This window comes from Carassius auratus, chromosome 50, assembly GCF_003368295.1.
Source record: "Carassius auratus strain Wakin chromosome 50, ASM336829v1, whole genome shotgun sequence".
In the NCBI taxonomy this organism is placed as follows: Eukaryota; Metazoa; Chordata; class Actinopteri; order Cypriniformes; family Cyprinidae; genus Carassius; species Carassius auratus.
Genome location: NC_039292.1, coordinates 1,171,747 through 1,191,387, shown reverse-complemented (window position 1 = coordinate 1,191,387; position 19,641 = coordinate 1,171,747). Strand labels below are relative to the sequence as shown.

Below are 19,641 nucleotides of genomic sequence, written 5' to 3'. Positions count from 1 at the left end.
CCATGCATTCAAAATCCACATTTATTAAAGTTTAACCTCAATAATTATCATATTTTAGAATCACAAATCTGAAGAATAACGATAATTTAATATATTTGGCATGTAGTGTTTGAGCGCCACCTGGTGGTTATGTGTATAAATCTATCTTCCAATATCCAACCTGTATTGCAAAAGGTAAAAAGCCATGCATGAAGACTTAATGTTAAAGAAAGGGGTGCAAATGTTTTGGGAAGCGTGTTTAAAACTTTATTCATAATATGATACAAGAATAGTTTGTGCAAGAACTGGATGGGAACGTGGACCTGTACAATATTAACAAAATGTTTTTGTAATGCAATCCAATGGCAAACGTGCTCAGTTTGGCCATGATTGTGTCAAAAGATACATCTTATCATGATTTATATATATATATTTTTACACATTTCAGCTTGTATACATTTATTGGTTGTATTTATATATATATATATATGAATATAAAGTGCAAAAACAAGAACACTTACAGTGAAGGCATGACCCTGAAGTGCTGCTGTATGTGACAACATGTGTGTCGTTGTACTCGTATGCTTGTGTGTGGGACTCTATCCATGTACAATATGGCCGTATGAATAGACTTTCACACACACACGAACATGGCCTAAACTGGACTAACGTCAAATTAAATTTAACCCTTTCCAGCACATCCACGAACATGCAGTTTAACATCATCCGTCTATTTGCAACACACTCGAGTCTGTGCAATAACTTGAGTTATACAGATACAATTAATATGAACAGCTGAAAAAATGAGCTAACATCTAAAGTTCACCTTTTTACATTTAAAAATAGACATTTTTTGTATTTATCACTCCTCCGGCCTCAGTAAAATAGCACCACAGGGTTGCACCTTTCAAGCCTAGAAATACAAAATTACCTGATATAGGAACTGAGCGATGTCTTGCTTTGGCAGAGTAAGGCTTTTTCATCGTTTTCGCAAGGATAAGAAAAATACACAAGCACTGTTAGTCGACTAGATTACATTTTATATTGCATATAATTATATTATGATTTGCCTTCCGTTCGTATATTTTTTCTTTCACAATTCTTCTCGTGAAGACGTTTCGTTGTAATGATATTTATTATGATGTTTCCTAAAGCAAGTGCGTGTAGCATCACAGTTGCAGTTGATCGTTCATGTCTCCTGCTGTCCAGTTCATTTTCTTCTAGTTTTGATGAGAGCCCTAGCGAAATGGAGAGGAAAATGAGCCAATGAAGTAAAGTCAATGAAAATAACAACAGCTCTTTTGACACCGTTCTGATTTAAGCAAACTTGTTTCCTCCATGGAATAAAAAAATAAATGAATAGAAATGCTACTTTTTCCTCTCACAAATTTATATCTCTCAAAATATAGATTTATTTCTAGCAGTTTTGAGAAAAACATTAATGTATAAAATTATAATTATGAGAATTAAGTCCTACTTAAGAGATTTATATAGTCAAATTACTTTTTGTTTCGTAAAAAAAAAAAGGAATTGCAAGACGAAACTTCAGAATTCCAAGATAAAAAAAATCGGAATTCTGAGAAACAAAATTCAAACTTGAAAGAATTCTGAGAATAAAGGTTAATATTGGCGAATGCAAACTAAAAAAAAAAAAAAAAAAAGGCCAAATTGTGAGAGAAAATCTCGTTCTGAAAAAAAAAAAAAAAAAAAAACATCAGAGTTGTGAGATTAAAAAGTCACAGTAACCTTGTTTATTTCATTATTCCGTGGCAGGAACTAGCTTCCATAATAATATTGTTTTAAAAAAACTAATCATGCTGGTTCCAGACTGCTAACCGAGTTAGTTCTCTTGCGTTTCCAGCAGTCAGGGTTGAGACGTTTCTGCTCCTCGGCCAGAGCTTTGGCCTCCATGGTGTACATCCTCCTCTCCTCATTCTTCATCTTCTTCCATTTATCGCCCAGAATCACGCTGATGGCTCTGAGGAAATCAGACGAGGACACCACATTTTAAGAGGACGACCCATGCAGATTTCACTTCTGAAGCATGCACACATGTGTCATTTTATGTCACTAATCATTTTTAAATATTTCGATTTCAGTTGTAGTTTTAGTCGGTTTTTTATTTTATTTCCCAGGTTTTGTAACACAGCTAATGCAAACATTTGCCTGCTTGCTTGCAGCACACACCTGTTGTCTCTGCCGGGGTACATCTGTGTGTATTCCACCCTGTACTTCTTGGCAAAAAGCATGAAGGCGTTCATTGGCCGCTTGCACTTTGTGGGTGTGGCTCCAGAGTTTCCTGAGGCGAGGCTGCGCTGTGATTTGCTGCTGGGGGAGTGGTGGGAGGAGCCGAGGATGTCCATTTTGTCACAGTCTGGACTCACAGCGCCCCCGCTGGACTGGGATGCCCGGCGCTGGCGTGCCATACTGCTCAGAACATACACCGCAGACGAGTCCAGAGGGGTGAAGTCATAACTGCGAGGGGGACCACCAAACATGTTAGCTGAATTACTAACAGGATTCATCTATGAAAACTAAACTAAAACTAAAATTAAATAAGAGACTGTAGGTGCAAACGTCATATGGTTCAAATAATATTGACAATTAACCACGCAATTTCTCAACAATAATGTAAAAAAAAAATTATATATATATTTATATAAAGTATTTACACATCATGGTAGTATTTGTTCTGTTGTCTTTCATTCATTCAGATTTTTTTAATGACTTTATTTTAGAATTTTTACCACATTCCATTACTTAGAATTTAAATATATTGTCATAATTGAAAAAAAAATACATTAAATGAAATTAAAATACCGTAACCATCTGAAAAATTTAGTCTTATATTTATTTTATTTTATTATGTTTTTTATTGTTGTTTTTTTTTTTTTTTTTGAGATCGACCAAATACTTATTTGTTTTTACCTCTTAGTGTTATTTTATTATTATTGACATTCAGAATTCATTTTTATTATTCTTTCAGTTTTCATTTTAACTTTAGTTTACATTTGAGTCATTTTATCTACTTTTAGTAGTTTTGTGATTATTTATTAGCTTGTCTTTATATATATTTCTTTTTAGCTTTCATTTATTCGTCTAACGATTTTAGTTTTAGCAATTTTAGTTAGTTACCAAGTTACTACATTCTTTTTTATTGTATTCTATTTCAGATTTATTTCGATCAACAAAAGCTGTTTTTTAATAGTGGTAGTTGTGATTAACACTAACAACACTGGTACCTCTTAAAAGTGTCAAAAACGACCGAGTCGTCACAGTTGATGGCGTCGCAGTGTCCTGGAGGCAGACACAAGTCTCCCACCTGCATGTCATAGCAGGGAATGCCATGCTGTACAACAGTGAGGCTCGGATAGAAAGAAGACCACCCTAACACACACACACACACACACGCACACACAGAGAGATTAGATTAATCATCTGAAATCACATTTATCTTTAATGATACTGCATAGAAACAGACTCATGCATTTACCTTTATTTTTCACAAAAAACGGATGGTCCAAACAGCACTCAGCGGTCAAGAGCCCTGCCTCAGAGGAACCAGGGTCAAAGGTTAATTTCAGGACAGACTGGCCGAAAGACACACTCTCCTCAAAGACCACCAGCTTTAGCCCATCAGAGCCATAATTCTGTGAGACACAGATTATTTATATTACTTTGGTGATAAGATTTTTCAATGCATTTTTTGGAAGAATTAATTAAAGGAATAGTTCAGCCGAAAATGAAAATGCCATCCAAGACGTAGATGAGTTTGTTTCTTCATCAGATTTGGAGAAATGTAGCATTGCATCACTTGCTCACCAATGGATGTGAATGGGTGCCGTCAGAATGAGAGCTGATAACAACATCACAATATGACTCCAAATGACTCTAACATCAAACCGTGTTGTTTTTAGCAGCTGTTTGGACTCTCAATCTGACGGCACCCATTCACATCCATTGCTGAGCAAGTGATGCAATGCTACATTTCTCCAAATCTGTTCCAATTAAATTCATTTTTGAGTGAAGTGTTCCTTTAAAGGGCATGAGAATGACTGCTGTGGTCATCTTTGCCTTCATTGGGTTGGACTGTGTTCCTCCCTCGTCATCTGAATCTTCATCCGACTCAATCACGTCCTCTGCATCCTGCCACTCCACGTTCGGACCTTTGTGGAAGCGTAGACGTGTTCCTGGAGGTAAAAGAGGCAAGTGTTCGGAAAAAGATCTCTATATATCAAAAGACAGAAAAGTTAAACTAAACACACTTTTGTTCAAATAAAACTTCAATGCAGTTCTATAAAGACAAGCGTGTGAGGACCAGAATCTCAAGCTTTTGGGAACACTTTCTCCGTGTGTTTTTACCTTTCAGGAAACAATGCCAGGCAGTGGAGGGCCAGGAATGGGACCATCCCATGTCATCATCATCGGACAGAGACGACATGCAGAAGATGCCCGACTCGGACTCACTGCTTGCCTGCAAAACACACATAAAACAGCTTTAAATGTCTGTACTGTATGCTATTTACTCTTTAACTTTCAGCCAGGTTCAAAATTAACAGTAAATAAAATTACTGAGCCATGTGGCTGCTAATGTTATTATGAACATAATGCATGCTTTCAGTCAGAATGATGGAGACACATAGATAGTTTTACAGAGAGATTAACTTGTAAACCTAACTAAAACTATTAAAATTAGTTTTCAGAATTAAACTAAATATATATTTTATTTAAAAAAAATAAAAAATAAGTAAAATTACTAAAACTGAAATAAAAATAAGGCTAAAAGGATTTTCTTTATTTATAAAACTATAAAAGCAAATTACTCAAATTAAACTGAAAACCAGGGTTATTACAATTAAAGATTACTAAAACTATTCAGAACATTTTTGTTTATTGAAATTAAGCTAAAATAAATTAAATATAAATATAAGATTGAAATGTTTAACTAAAAAAAAAAAAAAAAAAAACAGAAATGTTGCTTTTGTCAACTGAAGTAGGTTTATGTTAAAGCACTAAAAACATGTAATAAAAATAAAATCAAAATGAACTAAAACTAAAATAAAAATAAAGTTAAATTTGTAAACTGTAAAAATTGTAAAACTACTAGAAATGACAAAAGCACAACAAATCACTACGAATTTAATTCAATAGAACACTTAAAAATAAAAAATTTAAGCTAATTAAAAATATAAATAACAGTACATAAATAATACTAAAACAACACTGAAAACTGAAAGTTTAAAAAATGTATTTAAAACAAATAAATACTATAATATTATATAATATTAAAATTACACCATCATGCTGTGAATAAATAAATAAATAAATATATATATATTTTTCTTATTATTTATTTATTTATTTATTTTTCGGTTTACTCACCATTGGCAAGTTTGAAAAAAAGTTAATTCAGGACCTTGATAAAAGCACATAACCTTCTCAAACACTCTTAAGCCATTCATGAAATCCCATTCTAAGAGTTAGCATGTGTAAAGGCCCGTGGAAGTACCCTGGTGCGGCGGCGTTCCCTCATGTGGCTGCGGGCGGGACCGGGAGCGCTGCTGGAAGACAGAGGGGGTCGAGCGTAGGAATGTAAACTTCTACTGTTGGAGAAGATGTGGACAGGAGAAGACCTGCAATGATCATGCATCATCAGTACAGCTGTGCTGTGCAATTTACATTCCTGGGCAGTTGTATGAATGCCAGGGTTTCCTGACCGGTTCGGTGGAGCGTTCTGGAGCAGGGGGCTTTGAGGGCTGGTGGCGATGTTGGCCAGCTCGGTCAGCCAGTTTGTGTGTGAAACGCTGCCCTCTGGCCTGGAGCTCCGCCCCTCGACGGGCCCCTCCTCATGATGTGACACGCCCGGGGCCACCTGGAACACGCCCAGGGTCAACCGGTCATCCTGCACCTCCTGCAGCTCAGGCAGGTCATCTGCAAACACAGAAACTCTCAATGCAAAACAGCGTTTGGAAACACTGAAGTTTTCAGAAGGGTGCTAAACATAATTACCGTAATCCATGTGACTCTCATTAGAAGGACAGCCAGGTGAGGAGGGAAGGCGCTCGTTGCATTTAAGCAAGTCGAAGGCCTCGTCCATACCTGAGCTGTGTGACTGGCTTTCCTGGACTCTCTGAGGGACCGACTGAGTTTTCACTTCCCACACCATATTATGACATCTCAGCTGGGCAGGCTGTGAATGCAAGCGTTAAAGAAAAAGCAAAATGGATATATAATTTAAAAACCAACTTGAATGCACATTTTCACTTTGTAGGCATTTGTTTTGAATGTATGAATGAATGCATGAATGAATGAAGGACTGAAGTAGTAAACACGGGAACAACAACTGTTCTGTTGGGTATTGCGCAATATGTTCTTGGCCACTGCTCGATCACGTTCAGCACTGCTTACAGTCGCTTCTCAACGAAATGAGATAAATTAAAAACCTTGGAATCCTTAAAACTTATTTCGTCGTGTAAGATAACGCGTTCTGTGAAGCGCGGTCACGTGACCCGCATTGCATGCAAGGCTTGTTTATAAACTTTCTGGGACTTCGCGCATGCGCAGCGCAGCTCATTCATTCATAACTGCGTAACAACAGGGGATCAATAACAGCGATAGATTGCGCTATAAAAACCACCGTAACTTTTAAAAATCTCGGATGGAAGTCCCCCCGCTCGATCCGATCGAAGATAAGTCCGTGTTTATAAGTGGAAAGCGTTTATTTGTGGCCATTTCGTTTGCTTGACGGTTTCAGTTTTTCCACACAGGAAGAAAATACGATTTTTTTTCTGCCCTCGCGAATTAACGAAAACAAATAAGACGGAAGCGCATACTTGTTTTGACTTATAACTGATATTTTAACACGACTATTGTCGTTGTTATAGCTGAACACTTCAATACGGCTGTCGTAACAATACGAAGGTCTTTGTTTGGAAAAAAAATAAAAAATAATTAACTGCAGTATTTACTCAAACCACAGAATATCCAGCTCGATATCAGACGTTTGATCGATATAGATAATGAAGATAAGTGTTTAAAAATGTACTAAAATGTCAACAATTGGAGGTGTAAACAAAAGAATGTCAACAAGTTGAGACATGGTACATCAAGTCTTTTTTTCCCCTCACTGTAATGAATGGAGACCCTGTTTTCTTCTAGGTTTAAATGGAAAAATCACGACTCGTTGTTTTTAATTATTGTCGTTATGGCGAAGTAGAGAATTACTAAACCACAAGCAAAACAACAAACGTCACAGAGGAAAGAAAAAAAAAACCTTCGAGTGAAAAGTTGTCATTTGCTATCGAAACAATGAATGACAGTCGTTTTGCTTCCCTCGGCTTCAACCGTCGCCGTCTTAAATAGCCACGCAAATTAAATTTCATTGACATTACCGTTTCGTTTTGTGGTAATATTTCAACAACTTTTTTTGTACTTACCAAACCTGTCGCCATTACCGAGAATCTCTGGCGTTCTCAGTGAAGGCAGGACCGATTACTTTTAGATCTGGCCTCCTATTGGTGGAAACGCACGTCAGTTTGGGGAGCTCGGGGCGTGATTGGCTAGTCACTCGCACACTGGGTTAGACATGGATGGTTTGTTATTGTGTTTGTGATTGGCCAGTTCCGCATGCCCGTTACATGAGTCTTAAATCTCATTGGTTAAGATGGAATTTTTCTTTAAAGTCCCTCCCTCTTTGTTAAATAGTCGATTTGAGGTGTGTCTTAAGACGAGGTAAACAAACATTGCTCCTTGCATTTTGAATAATATTACAGCTCATTAAATGTGAAATAGATGGTTATTGGCCGCATAAATGCACGTTTTGGACACGTTAATGTAAAAAAAAATACTATCACATCTGAGGAAGTTTAATTTTTGATGGCATTTTTTTTTTCAAAATGTTACTTAGTGACGTCACATACATGCATATTATGGAAAAGTGTAGCATAGGACTCATCTGTAATAATCACAACATGATTTAAATACAAAATTGTTCTTTATTTGAATGGAAAGTCAAATATAACTGACAGTATAATACTAGGCTCTCTTGCACCAAGAGACTGTAGACCTTTGATCCATTTCTTCAGGACATAAAAAGCATTAGCGACTTTTAGGTGACGGATATAGAACAGAAATGAGCACTGATTGGAAATTATAAGTCATTTTGCCCCTGGTGAACAAGGTAGAAATGTTGTAAAGTTACACAGACACACATATATGGTTTAGGGATTCGCTACAGGTAAGTTTACCAAGAGTAAACCTATTGTAAAACCTGTGGGAATCTGCATGGAAAGAGGTGATGATGGCTAAGCTGTTCATATTAGAGGTAGACAGTAATGAATCTTCTAGAAAGAAATGCACTTGAATGCATATGACTTTCTATGAAGCAAAGGATCCAGTTAACAAGAACAAACTTCTCATACATCAAGAGATAAAGTAAAATAGTGTCCAAATACTGCAGGAATGAAGAATAAAGCAAGTGTTTTGAAGAAGCCAAAAGCTACCAGAAACAAAATAAACCGAACACAAAAATATACGCAGGAAAAGAGAGGGATCATTCAGACTTCTTCAGAGAAACAAATGTCCTTGGTTACTTTTGAGCATTTAGAAAATGAACGTACAACTTGTGCATGTCAAAAACATCTCAATTCATTTTGAAATACTAGTGGAAAAAATCATAGAAATGTGCTACACCATTTCAAAGGAAACACAATGCCTATATTTACTATTCATATATGGCATTGAGGATTTTCTCTAAAAGACTGTATAAAAACAAGGAATTAAAGAAAAAATACACGAAGAGCTGTGGATCCTCAAGTTCACCCAGAAATGCAAATTGGCTGAAAATGTGCCATCCAAAATGTAGATCTACATCAGATTTGGAGAAATGTAGCATTGCATCACTTTTTCACCAATGGATGTGAATGGGTGCCGTCAGAATGAGAGTCCAAACAGCTGATAAAAACATCACAATAATCCACAAGTAATACACATCAGCTGTTATTATCAGAAATAATAACCATTTTGGACTCTCATTCTGACGGCACCCATTCATATCCATTGGAGAGCAAGTGATGCAATGCTACATTTCTCCAAATCTGATGAAGAAACAAACTCATCTACATCTCATAAAATAATTTTCTTAATTTAATTTTTGGGTGAACTGTTCATCAAATTATGTATTTGCATTACATTGGCATCAAAGTGCGATAATATTCAAACTGCATTTTAATTTTTAAATGTAATCAAGACTTTGCATCTCCATCCCCTTTTCTCATATCATATTCTCAAGCAGTTTGAACGTTTATTATCTCTTGGAAGTGTAATGAATCTTGAGTATTAAAGTCAACGTGAAACAATTAATTTGACTTCTGAATCTGAAATATTAATGAGTTAAATAGGATATTTAAAAAATCTGATTATATTTATCAGAATTGATTTGACAGTCAAATAAAATGGGTGTTTCATACCAGAATAAATTAATGAAAACAAATGTCGGATTAGAGGCATTGGCATTTTTACTACAAACTTTATTTTTTAAATCAATGCGCTCTAATTAAACACGTTCAGTTTAGTTTTCATGTTGACTTTAAACTGTTTTTCATAATTCGTCATATGTAACCGTTCACGTTTTTTGTAACCGGTGTCATCCAGATGCAACTCTAATATTTAGTCTTACAGTAAAAATGACTCGCATAACACTGAAAACATGAACAAATGCTCAACAGCAGATTTTAAAATCCATAAACATCGCTTCAAAAGAATAAATTAGCATGTTACTGTACTGTATATGACATGATAATGCAGTCTCTGTGTGGACGTCACTGTAAAAGATGCACCATGTGAAAGAAACACAGAAAATAATGTTATCAAATCCCCGGACCAAATAGCTTTGAGGAAACCTCGATTACCCCGGAGGAAAATGCTCACATCTGGCTTTTGACATCTAAAAAAAATCATGATCTTTGATCATCTGTGAACGCAAAACAATAACTTCAAGTTTATGATCTAAAGTTCATGTTTCTCAATCATGGTGACGGACCTCTACTTACCATTTCTCATCATTTCATGTTGCATTTGTAGTTTGCGGTGTTTATTGATGAACTGATTTCATGCATCGGGCTCCTGTATTGCGACGTGACTCCCGAAGAGCGTGATCAGCTGCTCCTCGTAATTGGCTATGTTTCGTTTCATGATGTCCATGCAGGGGCCTAATAACCTCTCGAACGCCTGCACGTCCATTACTGTGAACCACAAGGTGAAGGATCACGTGACCCGCCGTGCAGCTGCGATGCGTTATGTTTTATCGTTTATAATGCATTACCTAAGCATTTGACGTTGTCCATGGCGTATGCAGATGCCGCCCGTGGCTTGTTAGTGACGAGTGCAAGCTCTCCAAAGTACTGGCCTCTTGAGCATGTGGCGATCTCCACCTCCTCGTCTTCGGTGTCGTTTTTTGACTAAGAAAAACAATGTAAATGCAAGTGAATCAAGCTGAAGGATTTCTGGGTTTATTAGTTTGTGCTGATCATTTAACTCACCTTGCTTCTCTTCATGGTGATCCTAACGTGTCCTGACTCTACGATGTAGAAAGATTGTGCCAGATCACCCTGAAAACAAGGCGGTTAGACACACACTCAGCACTACAGATATATTACGTTTGGGGTTAAAGAAGTGTCTTCAAGGCTGCATTTATTTGACCAAAAATACAGAAAAATCAGTAATATTGTGAAATATTATTGCAGTTGAAAAGAACTGTTTTCTATTTGAATTTATTTTAAAATTTAATTTATTCCTGTGATCAAAGCTGACTTTTTTTCTCCAGTCTCCAGTGTCACGTGATCTTCAGAAATCATGATATAATATACTGCTCAAGAAACATTTCTGATTATTATCAATGTTGAAAACTGATCACACTTTTGTGGTATTTTATTGTTTTTCGGGATTCTTAAATTAATAGAAATAACACAAAAAAAACCTGCACTCATTTGATTTTGCTTTGTTATATTATAAATATTTAATTGTAATTATTTGTTATTTTTTATTTCAATAATTAACCATTGCTGAATAAAATTATTAATTTCTTATAAAAATATTATATTATATTATATTATATTATATTATATTATATTATATTATATTATATTATATTATATTATATTATATTATATTATATTATTTTAAGGGCTGTCATATTGATCTAAACAGTATATACTTCTCCATTGATCTAATTTAGTATATACTAATTATAAAACATTTAATAATTAATTATTATATATGGTACAGTATACAAATATGAATAAGGGCTGTCAAGTTAATTAATTAATATTTAAGTTATTTAAAAAATATTTACATGTGTTTATGTGTGTGTGTATTTCTTTAAATACGTGTTTGTGTGTGTGTGTGTGTGTGTGTGTGTGTGTATAAATATATATATACAGCACATATGTTATTACATTACATGCATATATTGTGTAAAGGCAAACTTTTATTTTGGTTGTGAATAATCAATTTGACAGATTTAAATATTATATAACAACATAATTATACATATTATAATAGATAGCTAAATGACTTAAATTGGATGAACCATTAAATTACTTTATCGGTTTGTACTCACAAATTGTGCTCAATCTGATGAAATATAAAAGTGCTGAGCATGAATACAGAAATGTAATGGTCAAAGAAATGTTCTTTCAAAAGTCCAGGTTTATAATGACTGTAGGAACCCGTAATAATCTGTTAAACCTTTGTTCATTAGTGTTGTCTGCGATCTAACCTGAGCGATGATCTGTTCTCCACTGTTGAACACTTTAGTCGACAGCACATCAACCACCTTCATCCTCTCTGAAACCTGCAAACCAGAGACGCCGTCATTTATACAATCCACAGGAACTCAAGTGACTTCTCCCAAAACAATCAAACAGAGGTAGCAGATAATATTTTGGTACGAGTTGCAGGGATGAATCCAAAAGTGTGTGTTCAAACCTCCAGAGACGTGAGCAGTGGAAGGGTCCCGATGAAAGCTTCGTACATTTTTCTTTTCTTCGCGTTGTTCCTTACGATGATCCTTCTGAACGTCAGCCGATCCTAGAGACATTTAAACAAAGAAAACAACAAGATGATATTTTACCCTTCAAGAAAGCAGAGAAAAAGAGACCGAGTCTTTATAATCCTGTAATTTCAGTACTTTCTGTGAACAGCAGAGGGCGCTCTAGCACGAATAATTCATGAAATACACTTGGAGAAAAACAACAACAACAATATATTTAGCATCTGATTTTACTGTAAACTTAAATACCAGGTTGTTGTTTTTCTATTTAATTATTTTAATTCACGCTACTGCAAATTCATTGAATTATTAGTGAGTAAATTACAGTGTTATTTTAGTATCATTGATATGCTGTCATATTTTGTTAATATTCTGAATTTGATTTTATTTTTATTATTTATGTTTTAATTTAAATTTTTATATTTCAAATTGTTGTTGTGTTTTTGTATTCATATCTCACAATTCAGACTTTTTTTTTCAGAATTACAAGTTATAAATACAGAATTATGAGATTATTTTTTTTTAAATTTACAGCTCACAATTTATTTATTTAATCCTTTTTATTACTTTCACATTTTAGTTTTAGTAATTTTAGTACTTTAAACTTTTTAATGAAAATTAGAAATGTTGCCTTGGCAAACAGCCGAAATAAAAGAGTTTTTAAAATGTATTTTATTTTGTTGTAAATGTATGTTTATTTTATTTCCCTAAATTAAATTTTTATGGTTTTAAATATGGAAGCTAATATCTGCCACAAAATGACAAAACTAAGTCAATAAATAAGTAAAGGTAAATTATGACAAATATTTTTTATAAAAATATTTTTTATTTTTATGGAAGCTTGTTGCAAAAAACTTTTTATCTTGCAATTCTGACATTGTTTTCCACACAATTCTGTTTTAATATCTCACAATTCAGACTTTTTTCTCAGAATTACAAGATATAAATGAAGTCAGAATTGTACTCGTTTTTCTCAGAACTGCTAATTTATATCTCACAATTCTGAGTTTAAATCTTTGCAATTTTGACTTTTTACACATTGTGAAAAATTTTACAATTACATTTTCATCTTTTTTAATTCTGCGGCAGATAAGGGCTGTCATAAATGTTAACCGTGGGACACGATGAGACACAGAGGTGACTCACGAGGCCCCACAGGGCTCCAGACGAGGTGGCGATGATGCTGGCGGCCCTCGGCGTGTTGTACATCAGGGCCAGCTCTCCGAAACTCCCACGGTGGTCATAAGAGCCCACGGTCCGCCTGGTGCCGTCCACTTTCAGCTCGATGTCAAACGTTCCCCTGCACCAGAAACACGACCAGATCTGAGCGTCTGAAAGGTTCAGACACCAGCAGCACCAGCAGCACCAGCTCAAGACGATCATTCGTACCTCTCAATGACGTAGAAGTTGTCTCCATCATCGTCTTGATCGATGACGTGCTCTCCGCTCACCACCACCTTCTCAAACATGGCATCCAACACCTGAGACATCTGCTCCTGGTGGTGTGCAGAGACAAATATGAGCCTTACATCTGCTCAAGGGAAAGGAGATATTTAACATATTTCAGGGTTTGATCCCAGTGATTTCATAGTAAGCTCAATCTAAAACCATAAAAAAATGACTTGAAATAAAATGCATTAACTGAAAAAATTAATAAATATAATTAAACTGTTACAATTAAGTAAAAAAAATAAATAAATAATAAAAAATTTAAATTTAATAAAAACTCATATAAATTAAATTAACTCAAGTATCTCAAATTATACTTTTACATTTTTTTTATTAAGTTGGAATAAAATAAAATGTAAATATTATGAAATGACCAAACCAAAATGCTGCCTTGGCTGATAACTTAAATAATCTAAAACCGATATAACACTGACATTAAAAAAATAAAATAAACCAAAAGCGTAATATTAAAAGAAAGAAAATAAACTAATAAAAATAACAAAAACACATAATGAAGCTACTAAAAATAAAAACAAATAAAACTGAAACCAACCTAATTGGTAAACTAAAAAAATTACAAAAGCACATAAGAAAATTGATAAAATTTATCTAAAAATCATAATAAAAACTATAAAAGTATGTACAGTAAATAATACTAAAATAGCAACATCATCAAGGTGAGTAGATGTTGACAGGTTAATTTTTTTATCTTTTTTATTTTTATTTGTACATAATATGCAAGATGAGACATCTTTTTAAAAATATACTAAATAAACCATCCATGTTACTGTTAGTGGTTCAATAAAAAAAAAAAAAAAAGCCAAACCTTGCATTTTATTCTCTCCTAGTTGATAATGTTACCTGGTCCAGGTTTTTGAACAGTAGGATGTCTTTGCAGGCGTCCTGTAGTCTCTGTCTCTGCTCGTCTGTTTTGGGGTGAGTGACCTGAGGACACAGCAAAGCATGATGGGATACAGATGCCTCAGAAAGAGGAGTAACTCTGTGTCACCGGAGCAGGTTTGGGGAACTCACCCTGGGTTCCCTCTCCTCTTCATCTTCATCAGGGTTGTACGCCTCCGCACAAACTGTGCAAAGACCAACCAATTAGGAAACCAGGAGCAGGTTTAGAGTCCAAAACAAATAAAACCAACCAATTAAAATACAGAGCTTTGTGCAACCTGTTATGATAAAAACAAGCCATTTTAAGAGCATCTTAATGTCTAAACGCTGGATTATTGGATTGTTTACATGGTTAAATCATAACAATAACAATACTGTAATAATGAGTCTCCTAGTGAAACACTGCAGGAGATGTTTCGCAGATTGTCCAAGATGCTCTTTTATAAACTCGAAGACAAGTTACAGATATATATTCAAGAGCTGGAAGAAGGTTTTCAGTGAATAAAAGATTACATTTAGGTATTTTTCTCACACAAATCTAATCCAATCAAATCTAAAATTAGAAACACTGCTTTGGCAGATAACTGAAATATGTCAACAATAATTATGAATAAAAATAATGTAACCTAAACATTAATGTAAAAAGAAAACGGATAAAAAGAAGCCCAAGGCACATAATTTTTTTTTACTAAAAATGAAAACTACAACCGAAATGAATAATCTGAACCTTAATAGCAATAAAATGTAATTTAATTAAATTAAAACTAGCATAAAATAAATTAAATCCAAATATGTAAAATAAAACGACAAAAGAACATAACATTACTAAAAAGGAAAAGGAAATCTGAAATAAATATGTTAACACTTAACTAAGTTTGTATATATATATATATATATATATATATATATATATATATATATATATATATATATAAACAATTAAATATCAAAAGCACAAAACAAAATTACTGAAAATAAAAATTTTATTAAAAATAAATTAATCCTCAATAGTTATATTTAAAATAAAATAATAAAATGACAAAAGAACATAAAATTACTAAAAAAGAAGAAATACAACTGAAATAAAAATAAATTAAACCTAAATATAATATATATATATATATATATATATATATATATATATATATATATATATATATATATATATATATATATATATATATATATATATTAAAAGCACAAATAAAATGGAAACTAAAACTGAAATAAAAATAAACCTAAATAAAATTTAATTACCAAAGAATCAGAATAATATGATGATTTTCTGCTCAAACATACATTTCTGATTATTATAATGACTTCATTTTCATTTTTCTTTTTTCAATTTAATGCATCCTCTCCGAATAAAAGTATTTATTTAAAAAAAAAAAAAAAACAGACCCTAAACTTTTAGTGCAAGTGTACACTTTATGTCATTCTTGATCACATCTGGTCTGATCTGAGCTGTTCTTACTCACAGAGTTCAAACCGGACATGAAATAAACCAGATGGGGAACAACGTTTAACACTTTGAGTTTTATAGAAGCTTTTCTCCCGTAAGATCCTGACAGATGTATGTAGAGACGATTCATCTCTGTCTATCACATCAATATAAGAACTGAATATGTTCCTCTTCCTGACACGATAAACTCATTTCTTTATAATTGACCACCAGACTTCTACTTTTGTCCATTATAATCCGCCTTCATTTCCTCTTTGAGTCCAGTCTGTCAGCACAGCACATTAAAACGGCTCCATCCGTCTTCACTTGTGGTTGATAGAGACCCACGAGAGACTGAACTTTACACTTTAGTTCTGCAAACAAAGCTGATCTTCCATTAGCTCTCTCATCTCTCAGTGAGAGCAGTAATGATATGTTAACAAGACAAAAGGCCACAAATGCAAGTCAGCCAGAGTTGGCTGTTCAATAAGTTTGAAAATCTTAAGAAAAATACTGAATTAAAGGAATAGTTGACCCCAAAAATAAGTGAAAATTTGCTGAGAGTGTACTTACCTTCAGGCCATGCACTATGTAGGTGAGTTTGTTTCTTCATCAGGTTTGGAGAAATGTAGCATTGCATCACTCGCTCACCAATGGATGTGAATGGGTGCCGTCAGAATGAGAGTCCGAACAGCTGATAAAAACATCACAATAATCCACAGCAGTCCATTTTTCACTGCAGAAATGAATATTATGGATAGAAGACTTGCATTTGGAAGAAAGTTTGAAGTTAAAACATATAAATGATGGATTTGTTTTTTTACAAAAATGCAGCTTTTGTCTTCTCCAGATGTTAACTGATGCACTGAAGTGCTGTGGATTATTGTGATGTTTTTATCAGCTGTTCGGACTCTCATTCTGACGGCACCCATTCACATCCATTGGTCAGCAAGTGATGCAATGCTGCATTTTTCCAAAGCTGATGAAGAAACAAACTCACCTACATCTTGCATGACCTGAAGGTGAGCATATTTCCAGCAATTTTGTATTTTAGGTGAACTATTCCTTTAATTCTCTTTGGTCACCAAATCGGGTTCAACAGTGTATTTCTATCATAATATAAATCCTCATTGAAAGCTCTTATGCAGATGTGATTTATGAGAGTAATGCACTTGACATATTGCTTTGACTAGATTGAATTTACTAAATTTTGCTTTAGTTTTTCTTTCCAGGAACACACCTAAATTCATAATCATATTAACTGAATTTGACTGGTACAGTACCGCGTTGCAGGAAACTGACTTACCAGAAACTCTCCGGACAAATCTGTTGATAACTGGAGCTGAAATGAAAGAAAGAAAAATTACTCATATAGTGCATTTCAGTAAAACGGAATATAAATGGCTATAAAATATTTAATTCAATATGCCACAGTAATGGCCTAGATGGATCCGTTATCACACAGCCTGACCAAAATCTAAAGGTTTGCCTCTTAATTGATACTCCCTCTGACTGACACACATCACATGGTCATAGAAACACAAAGCATTTGCATGCAAAAAAACGACAGGAAAAGGCCTCGTGCCAATATTTTGTCCTAATGCACACAGGGCCTATGAATATAAACCAGATTGTCCAAGCCCAAGCAATCAGATTAGAGCGTCTAAGTTCTAGTTTTATTGTTCCTATCCCCTTCTTCAAAGAATGAGATGTGTGATCATGCATCACCACTGAACAAAAGAGCAGAGTTTTGCATTAAAGCATACGCTGTTGTGCATCCAGGGTGTCTGTATGAATGGAGATCTAGCTGATGCATGCACGCGCAGTGTTCTAGCATCGCAATGAATGGAGGAAGAGCGCACGCACGCATGAATTACCTACGAATTCTTCATCGTCGTCATCATCATCCTCTTCCTCTCCGTTCTCGGAGTCGATCTGCATGGCCTCCTCCATGAAGTTGACGGCTTTCCCCGCTCGCGCGGCTGAATTGTGCTCATTGCCGAACGCGCCTCCGCGCGTCTCGTTCTCCTTGAGGCGCGTGAAGTACTGCAGCGCGAACTCCAGCAGATCTCCCGGCTGGTTCCGGAGCACCTCCACGGTAAAGCTCTGCAGAAGCTCCGTCAAGCCCTCGGGGATTTCTATACTCATTTCCTGACGGTCAAATGTGCGCAAAATTCGGCCTGATCTTGCGCGTGAAACAGTCGGTGCCGTCTCGCCGCGCGTCAGCGGAGGAGAATGATCTTCAAACGCGTCAGAGGGAACGCGTCGGGTCTCTCACTACTCCACCATCTGCGTCTGTTTCCTCTCGTGTCCGACCGTGTCCTCTAATTTGAGGGTGTAAAAATGGCAGGGATTTCAAGAGCTGGCATCCTTCTTTTCTTTTTTTTTTTGCGTTGCTGGCTCCAGGAAAGCCGCGCATGTGATGCGGGAAACCATGGCAACCAGCATCCTGGGATTTGCGCAGGAGGAACGCGAACGCAACGCGATTAGCTAGAACGCGACGCGAGCGCTTAAATAATCACTGCGATTTCACACGAAAGATACGTTTTTGAACACGTACCATGGTATTATTTGTAATATTAATTTAAATCACCATATTGCATATTCCAAGTGTATGTAAATAGCACAGGCCTACACTTTTTTTTCTCTTTTACATATATTTCTCGAGATGTATTTAAAGTCACCCTCAGAAACAAAGTTGAATACTAAAATCAGTAAATACAAATAAATTGATATAGGCCCAAGTTAAAATAAAATAAATCATTAAAAATTACTTAATAGAAAAGGTGACAAAAATAACATTGTGTCCATCAGAAACTTAAATAATTATATATATATATATATATATATATATATATATATATATATATATATATATAATAAACTAAAGTAACAATATAGGCTACAGTATCTATTTAGACTATATATAAATATTATATAAAATTACAATATACTATATAAATATCAAGTGACAACATACCCCAGCCTAAGTTTCATGAAAATACCCAGAGAACAAAGTTCAGCAAGATATTTGGGAATTCAATTCACACCTTACAGTCAATGAGAGATACACTTTTCCTGTGTGACAACTAGCCCCAGTCTCCTCTGATATAAACAGAATCAAAATACCATTACAATCACTGTACATGAAACTGTCCCATACAATACAGATTTAAGACAATGCAGAAGATGGGATGAGGTAGAGTTTTATATATTCAGTGTTGTGCCTCTTTCAAAAATAATTAAGTTAATGGATAAACCGAGACCTCAAGCAGAATTAGACTAAGTGGGCTGCTGGTTAATCCCGTTCTTATGACAAATATGAGCTGATTACGTTGAGATTATTAAACGAGAATACATTTTAAAATTGGAGAGCAGAGTTTGACCTTCTGGGAACAATTAGATTGTTATTATATAAAGGTGTGAGGCCTTTCAACTCACTCGAAATCTATTAAGTGTTTAGAATAGAATAGAATATAGAATAGAATCAGTGCTGTGACCGGTACTCAGTACCGCCTCTTCCAAATATAGCTCTTGAGCATACCGCCACCTCTCGGTGCGCCCAGAACGTGCTTTTAGCTTACCGGTACGTTCATTTGGACATCTGTTTTAATAGAGGTTTTAAACCTTTGCCTGCACTGCTGCTTTTCAGAGCGCCCTTCATAACGCACGTTTACTAATTCTTCCTAGTTCGGAGTGCGGAGCGTGAATCATTTGAACCTGTTCGGGAGTTCGTAGCGGGTTCGCGAATCATTTGAGTCAGTTCAGGAGTTCGTAGCGGGTTGCAAATCATTTGAGTCAGTTTGGGAGTTCGTAGCGGGTT

The 19,641-nt window shown here is 35.0% G+C and overlaps 2 protein-coding genes across 5 annotated transcripts; both read right to left on the bottom strand.

Annotated features, from left to right (window-relative positions):
- Positions 1 to 223: 223 nt before the first annotated feature.
- On the bottom strand, positions 224 to 7,485 carry LOC113066576 (HMG box-containing protein 1-like). Of its 2 annotated transcripts, none has more exons than XM_026238477.1 (11): positions 7,416 to 7,485; positions 5,989 to 6,169; positions 5,697 to 5,910; positions 5,489 to 5,612; positions 4,342 to 4,453; positions 4,054 to 4,169; positions 3,473 to 3,629; positions 3,222 to 3,366; positions 2,167 to 2,454; positions 1,816 to 1,957; positions 224 to 1,217 (listed from the first exon to the last, which is right to left on the bottom strand). In XM_026238477.1, exons 1-11 carry the CDS (start codon positions 7,428 to 7,430, stop codon positions 1,200 to 1,202), a joined length of 1,512 nt encoding a protein of 503 aa, XP_026094262.1. In that variant the 5' UTR covers positions 7,431 to 7,485; the 3' UTR covers positions 224 to 1,199. The 2 variants fall into 2 exon arrangements, with proteins under 2 accessions (XP_026094262.1, XP_026094261.1); XM_026238476.1 differs by lacking the exon at positions 7,416 to 7,485 and adding an exon at positions 7,253 to 7,288.
- A 473-nt stretch (positions 7,486 to 7,958) lies between these two features.
- LOC113066575 (cAMP-dependent protein kinase type II-beta regulatory subunit-like) lies at positions 7,959 to 18,384 on the bottom strand. Of its 3 annotated transcripts, none has more exons than XR_003279192.1 (12): positions 17,696 to 18,384; positions 17,125 to 17,160; positions 14,510 to 14,562; positions 14,339 to 14,422; positions 13,418 to 13,524; positions 13,175 to 13,328; positions 11,965 to 12,066; positions 11,756 to 11,830; positions 10,518 to 10,586; positions 10,301 to 10,436; positions 10,029 to 10,220; positions 7,959 to 9,949 (listed from the first exon to the last, which is right to left on the bottom strand). XR_003279192.1 is itself a non-coding variant. In XM_026238474.1 (11 exons), exons 1-11 carry the CDS (start codon positions 17,964 to 17,966, stop codon positions 10,087 to 10,089), a joined length of 1,221 nt encoding a protein of 406 aa, XP_026094259.1. In that variant the 5' UTR covers positions 17,967 to 18,384; the 3' UTR covers positions 7,959 to 10,086. The 3 variants fall into 3 exon arrangements, 1 of the variants encoding a protein (XP_026094259.1); XR_003279193.1 differs by having other exon boundaries at positions 7,959 to 9,922; XM_026238474.1 differs by having other exon boundaries at positions 7,959 to 10,220.
- Between the last annotated feature and the right edge of the window lie 1,257 nt (positions 18,385 to 19,641).

Coding starts and splice junctions, on each gene's coding strand:
- LOC113066576 (XM_026238476.1), bottom strand. CDS start 7,273: ATGACAACTTTTCACTCGAAG. Junction 3,630..4,053: donor CACAGTCCAACCCAATGAAG/GCAAAGATGACC, acceptor TGTGTCTCACAG/AATTATGGCTCTGATGGGCT. Junction 3,367..3,472: donor GTTTTTTGTGAAAAATAAAG/GTAAATGCATGA, acceptor TGTGTGTGTTAG/GGTGGTCTTCTTTCTATCCG.
- LOC113066575 (XM_026238474.1), bottom strand. CDS start 17,966: ATGAGTATAGAAATCCCCGAGGGCTTGACGGAGCTTCTGCAGAGCTTT. Junction 13,525..14,338: donor TGTTCAAAAACCTGGACCAG/GTAACATTATCA, acceptor GCACACCACCAG/GAGCAGATGTCTCAGGTGTT. Junction 12,067..13,174: donor CTGGAGCCCTGTGGGGCCTC/GTGAGTCACCTC, acceptor AAATGTCTCTAG/GATCGGCTGACGTTCAGAAG.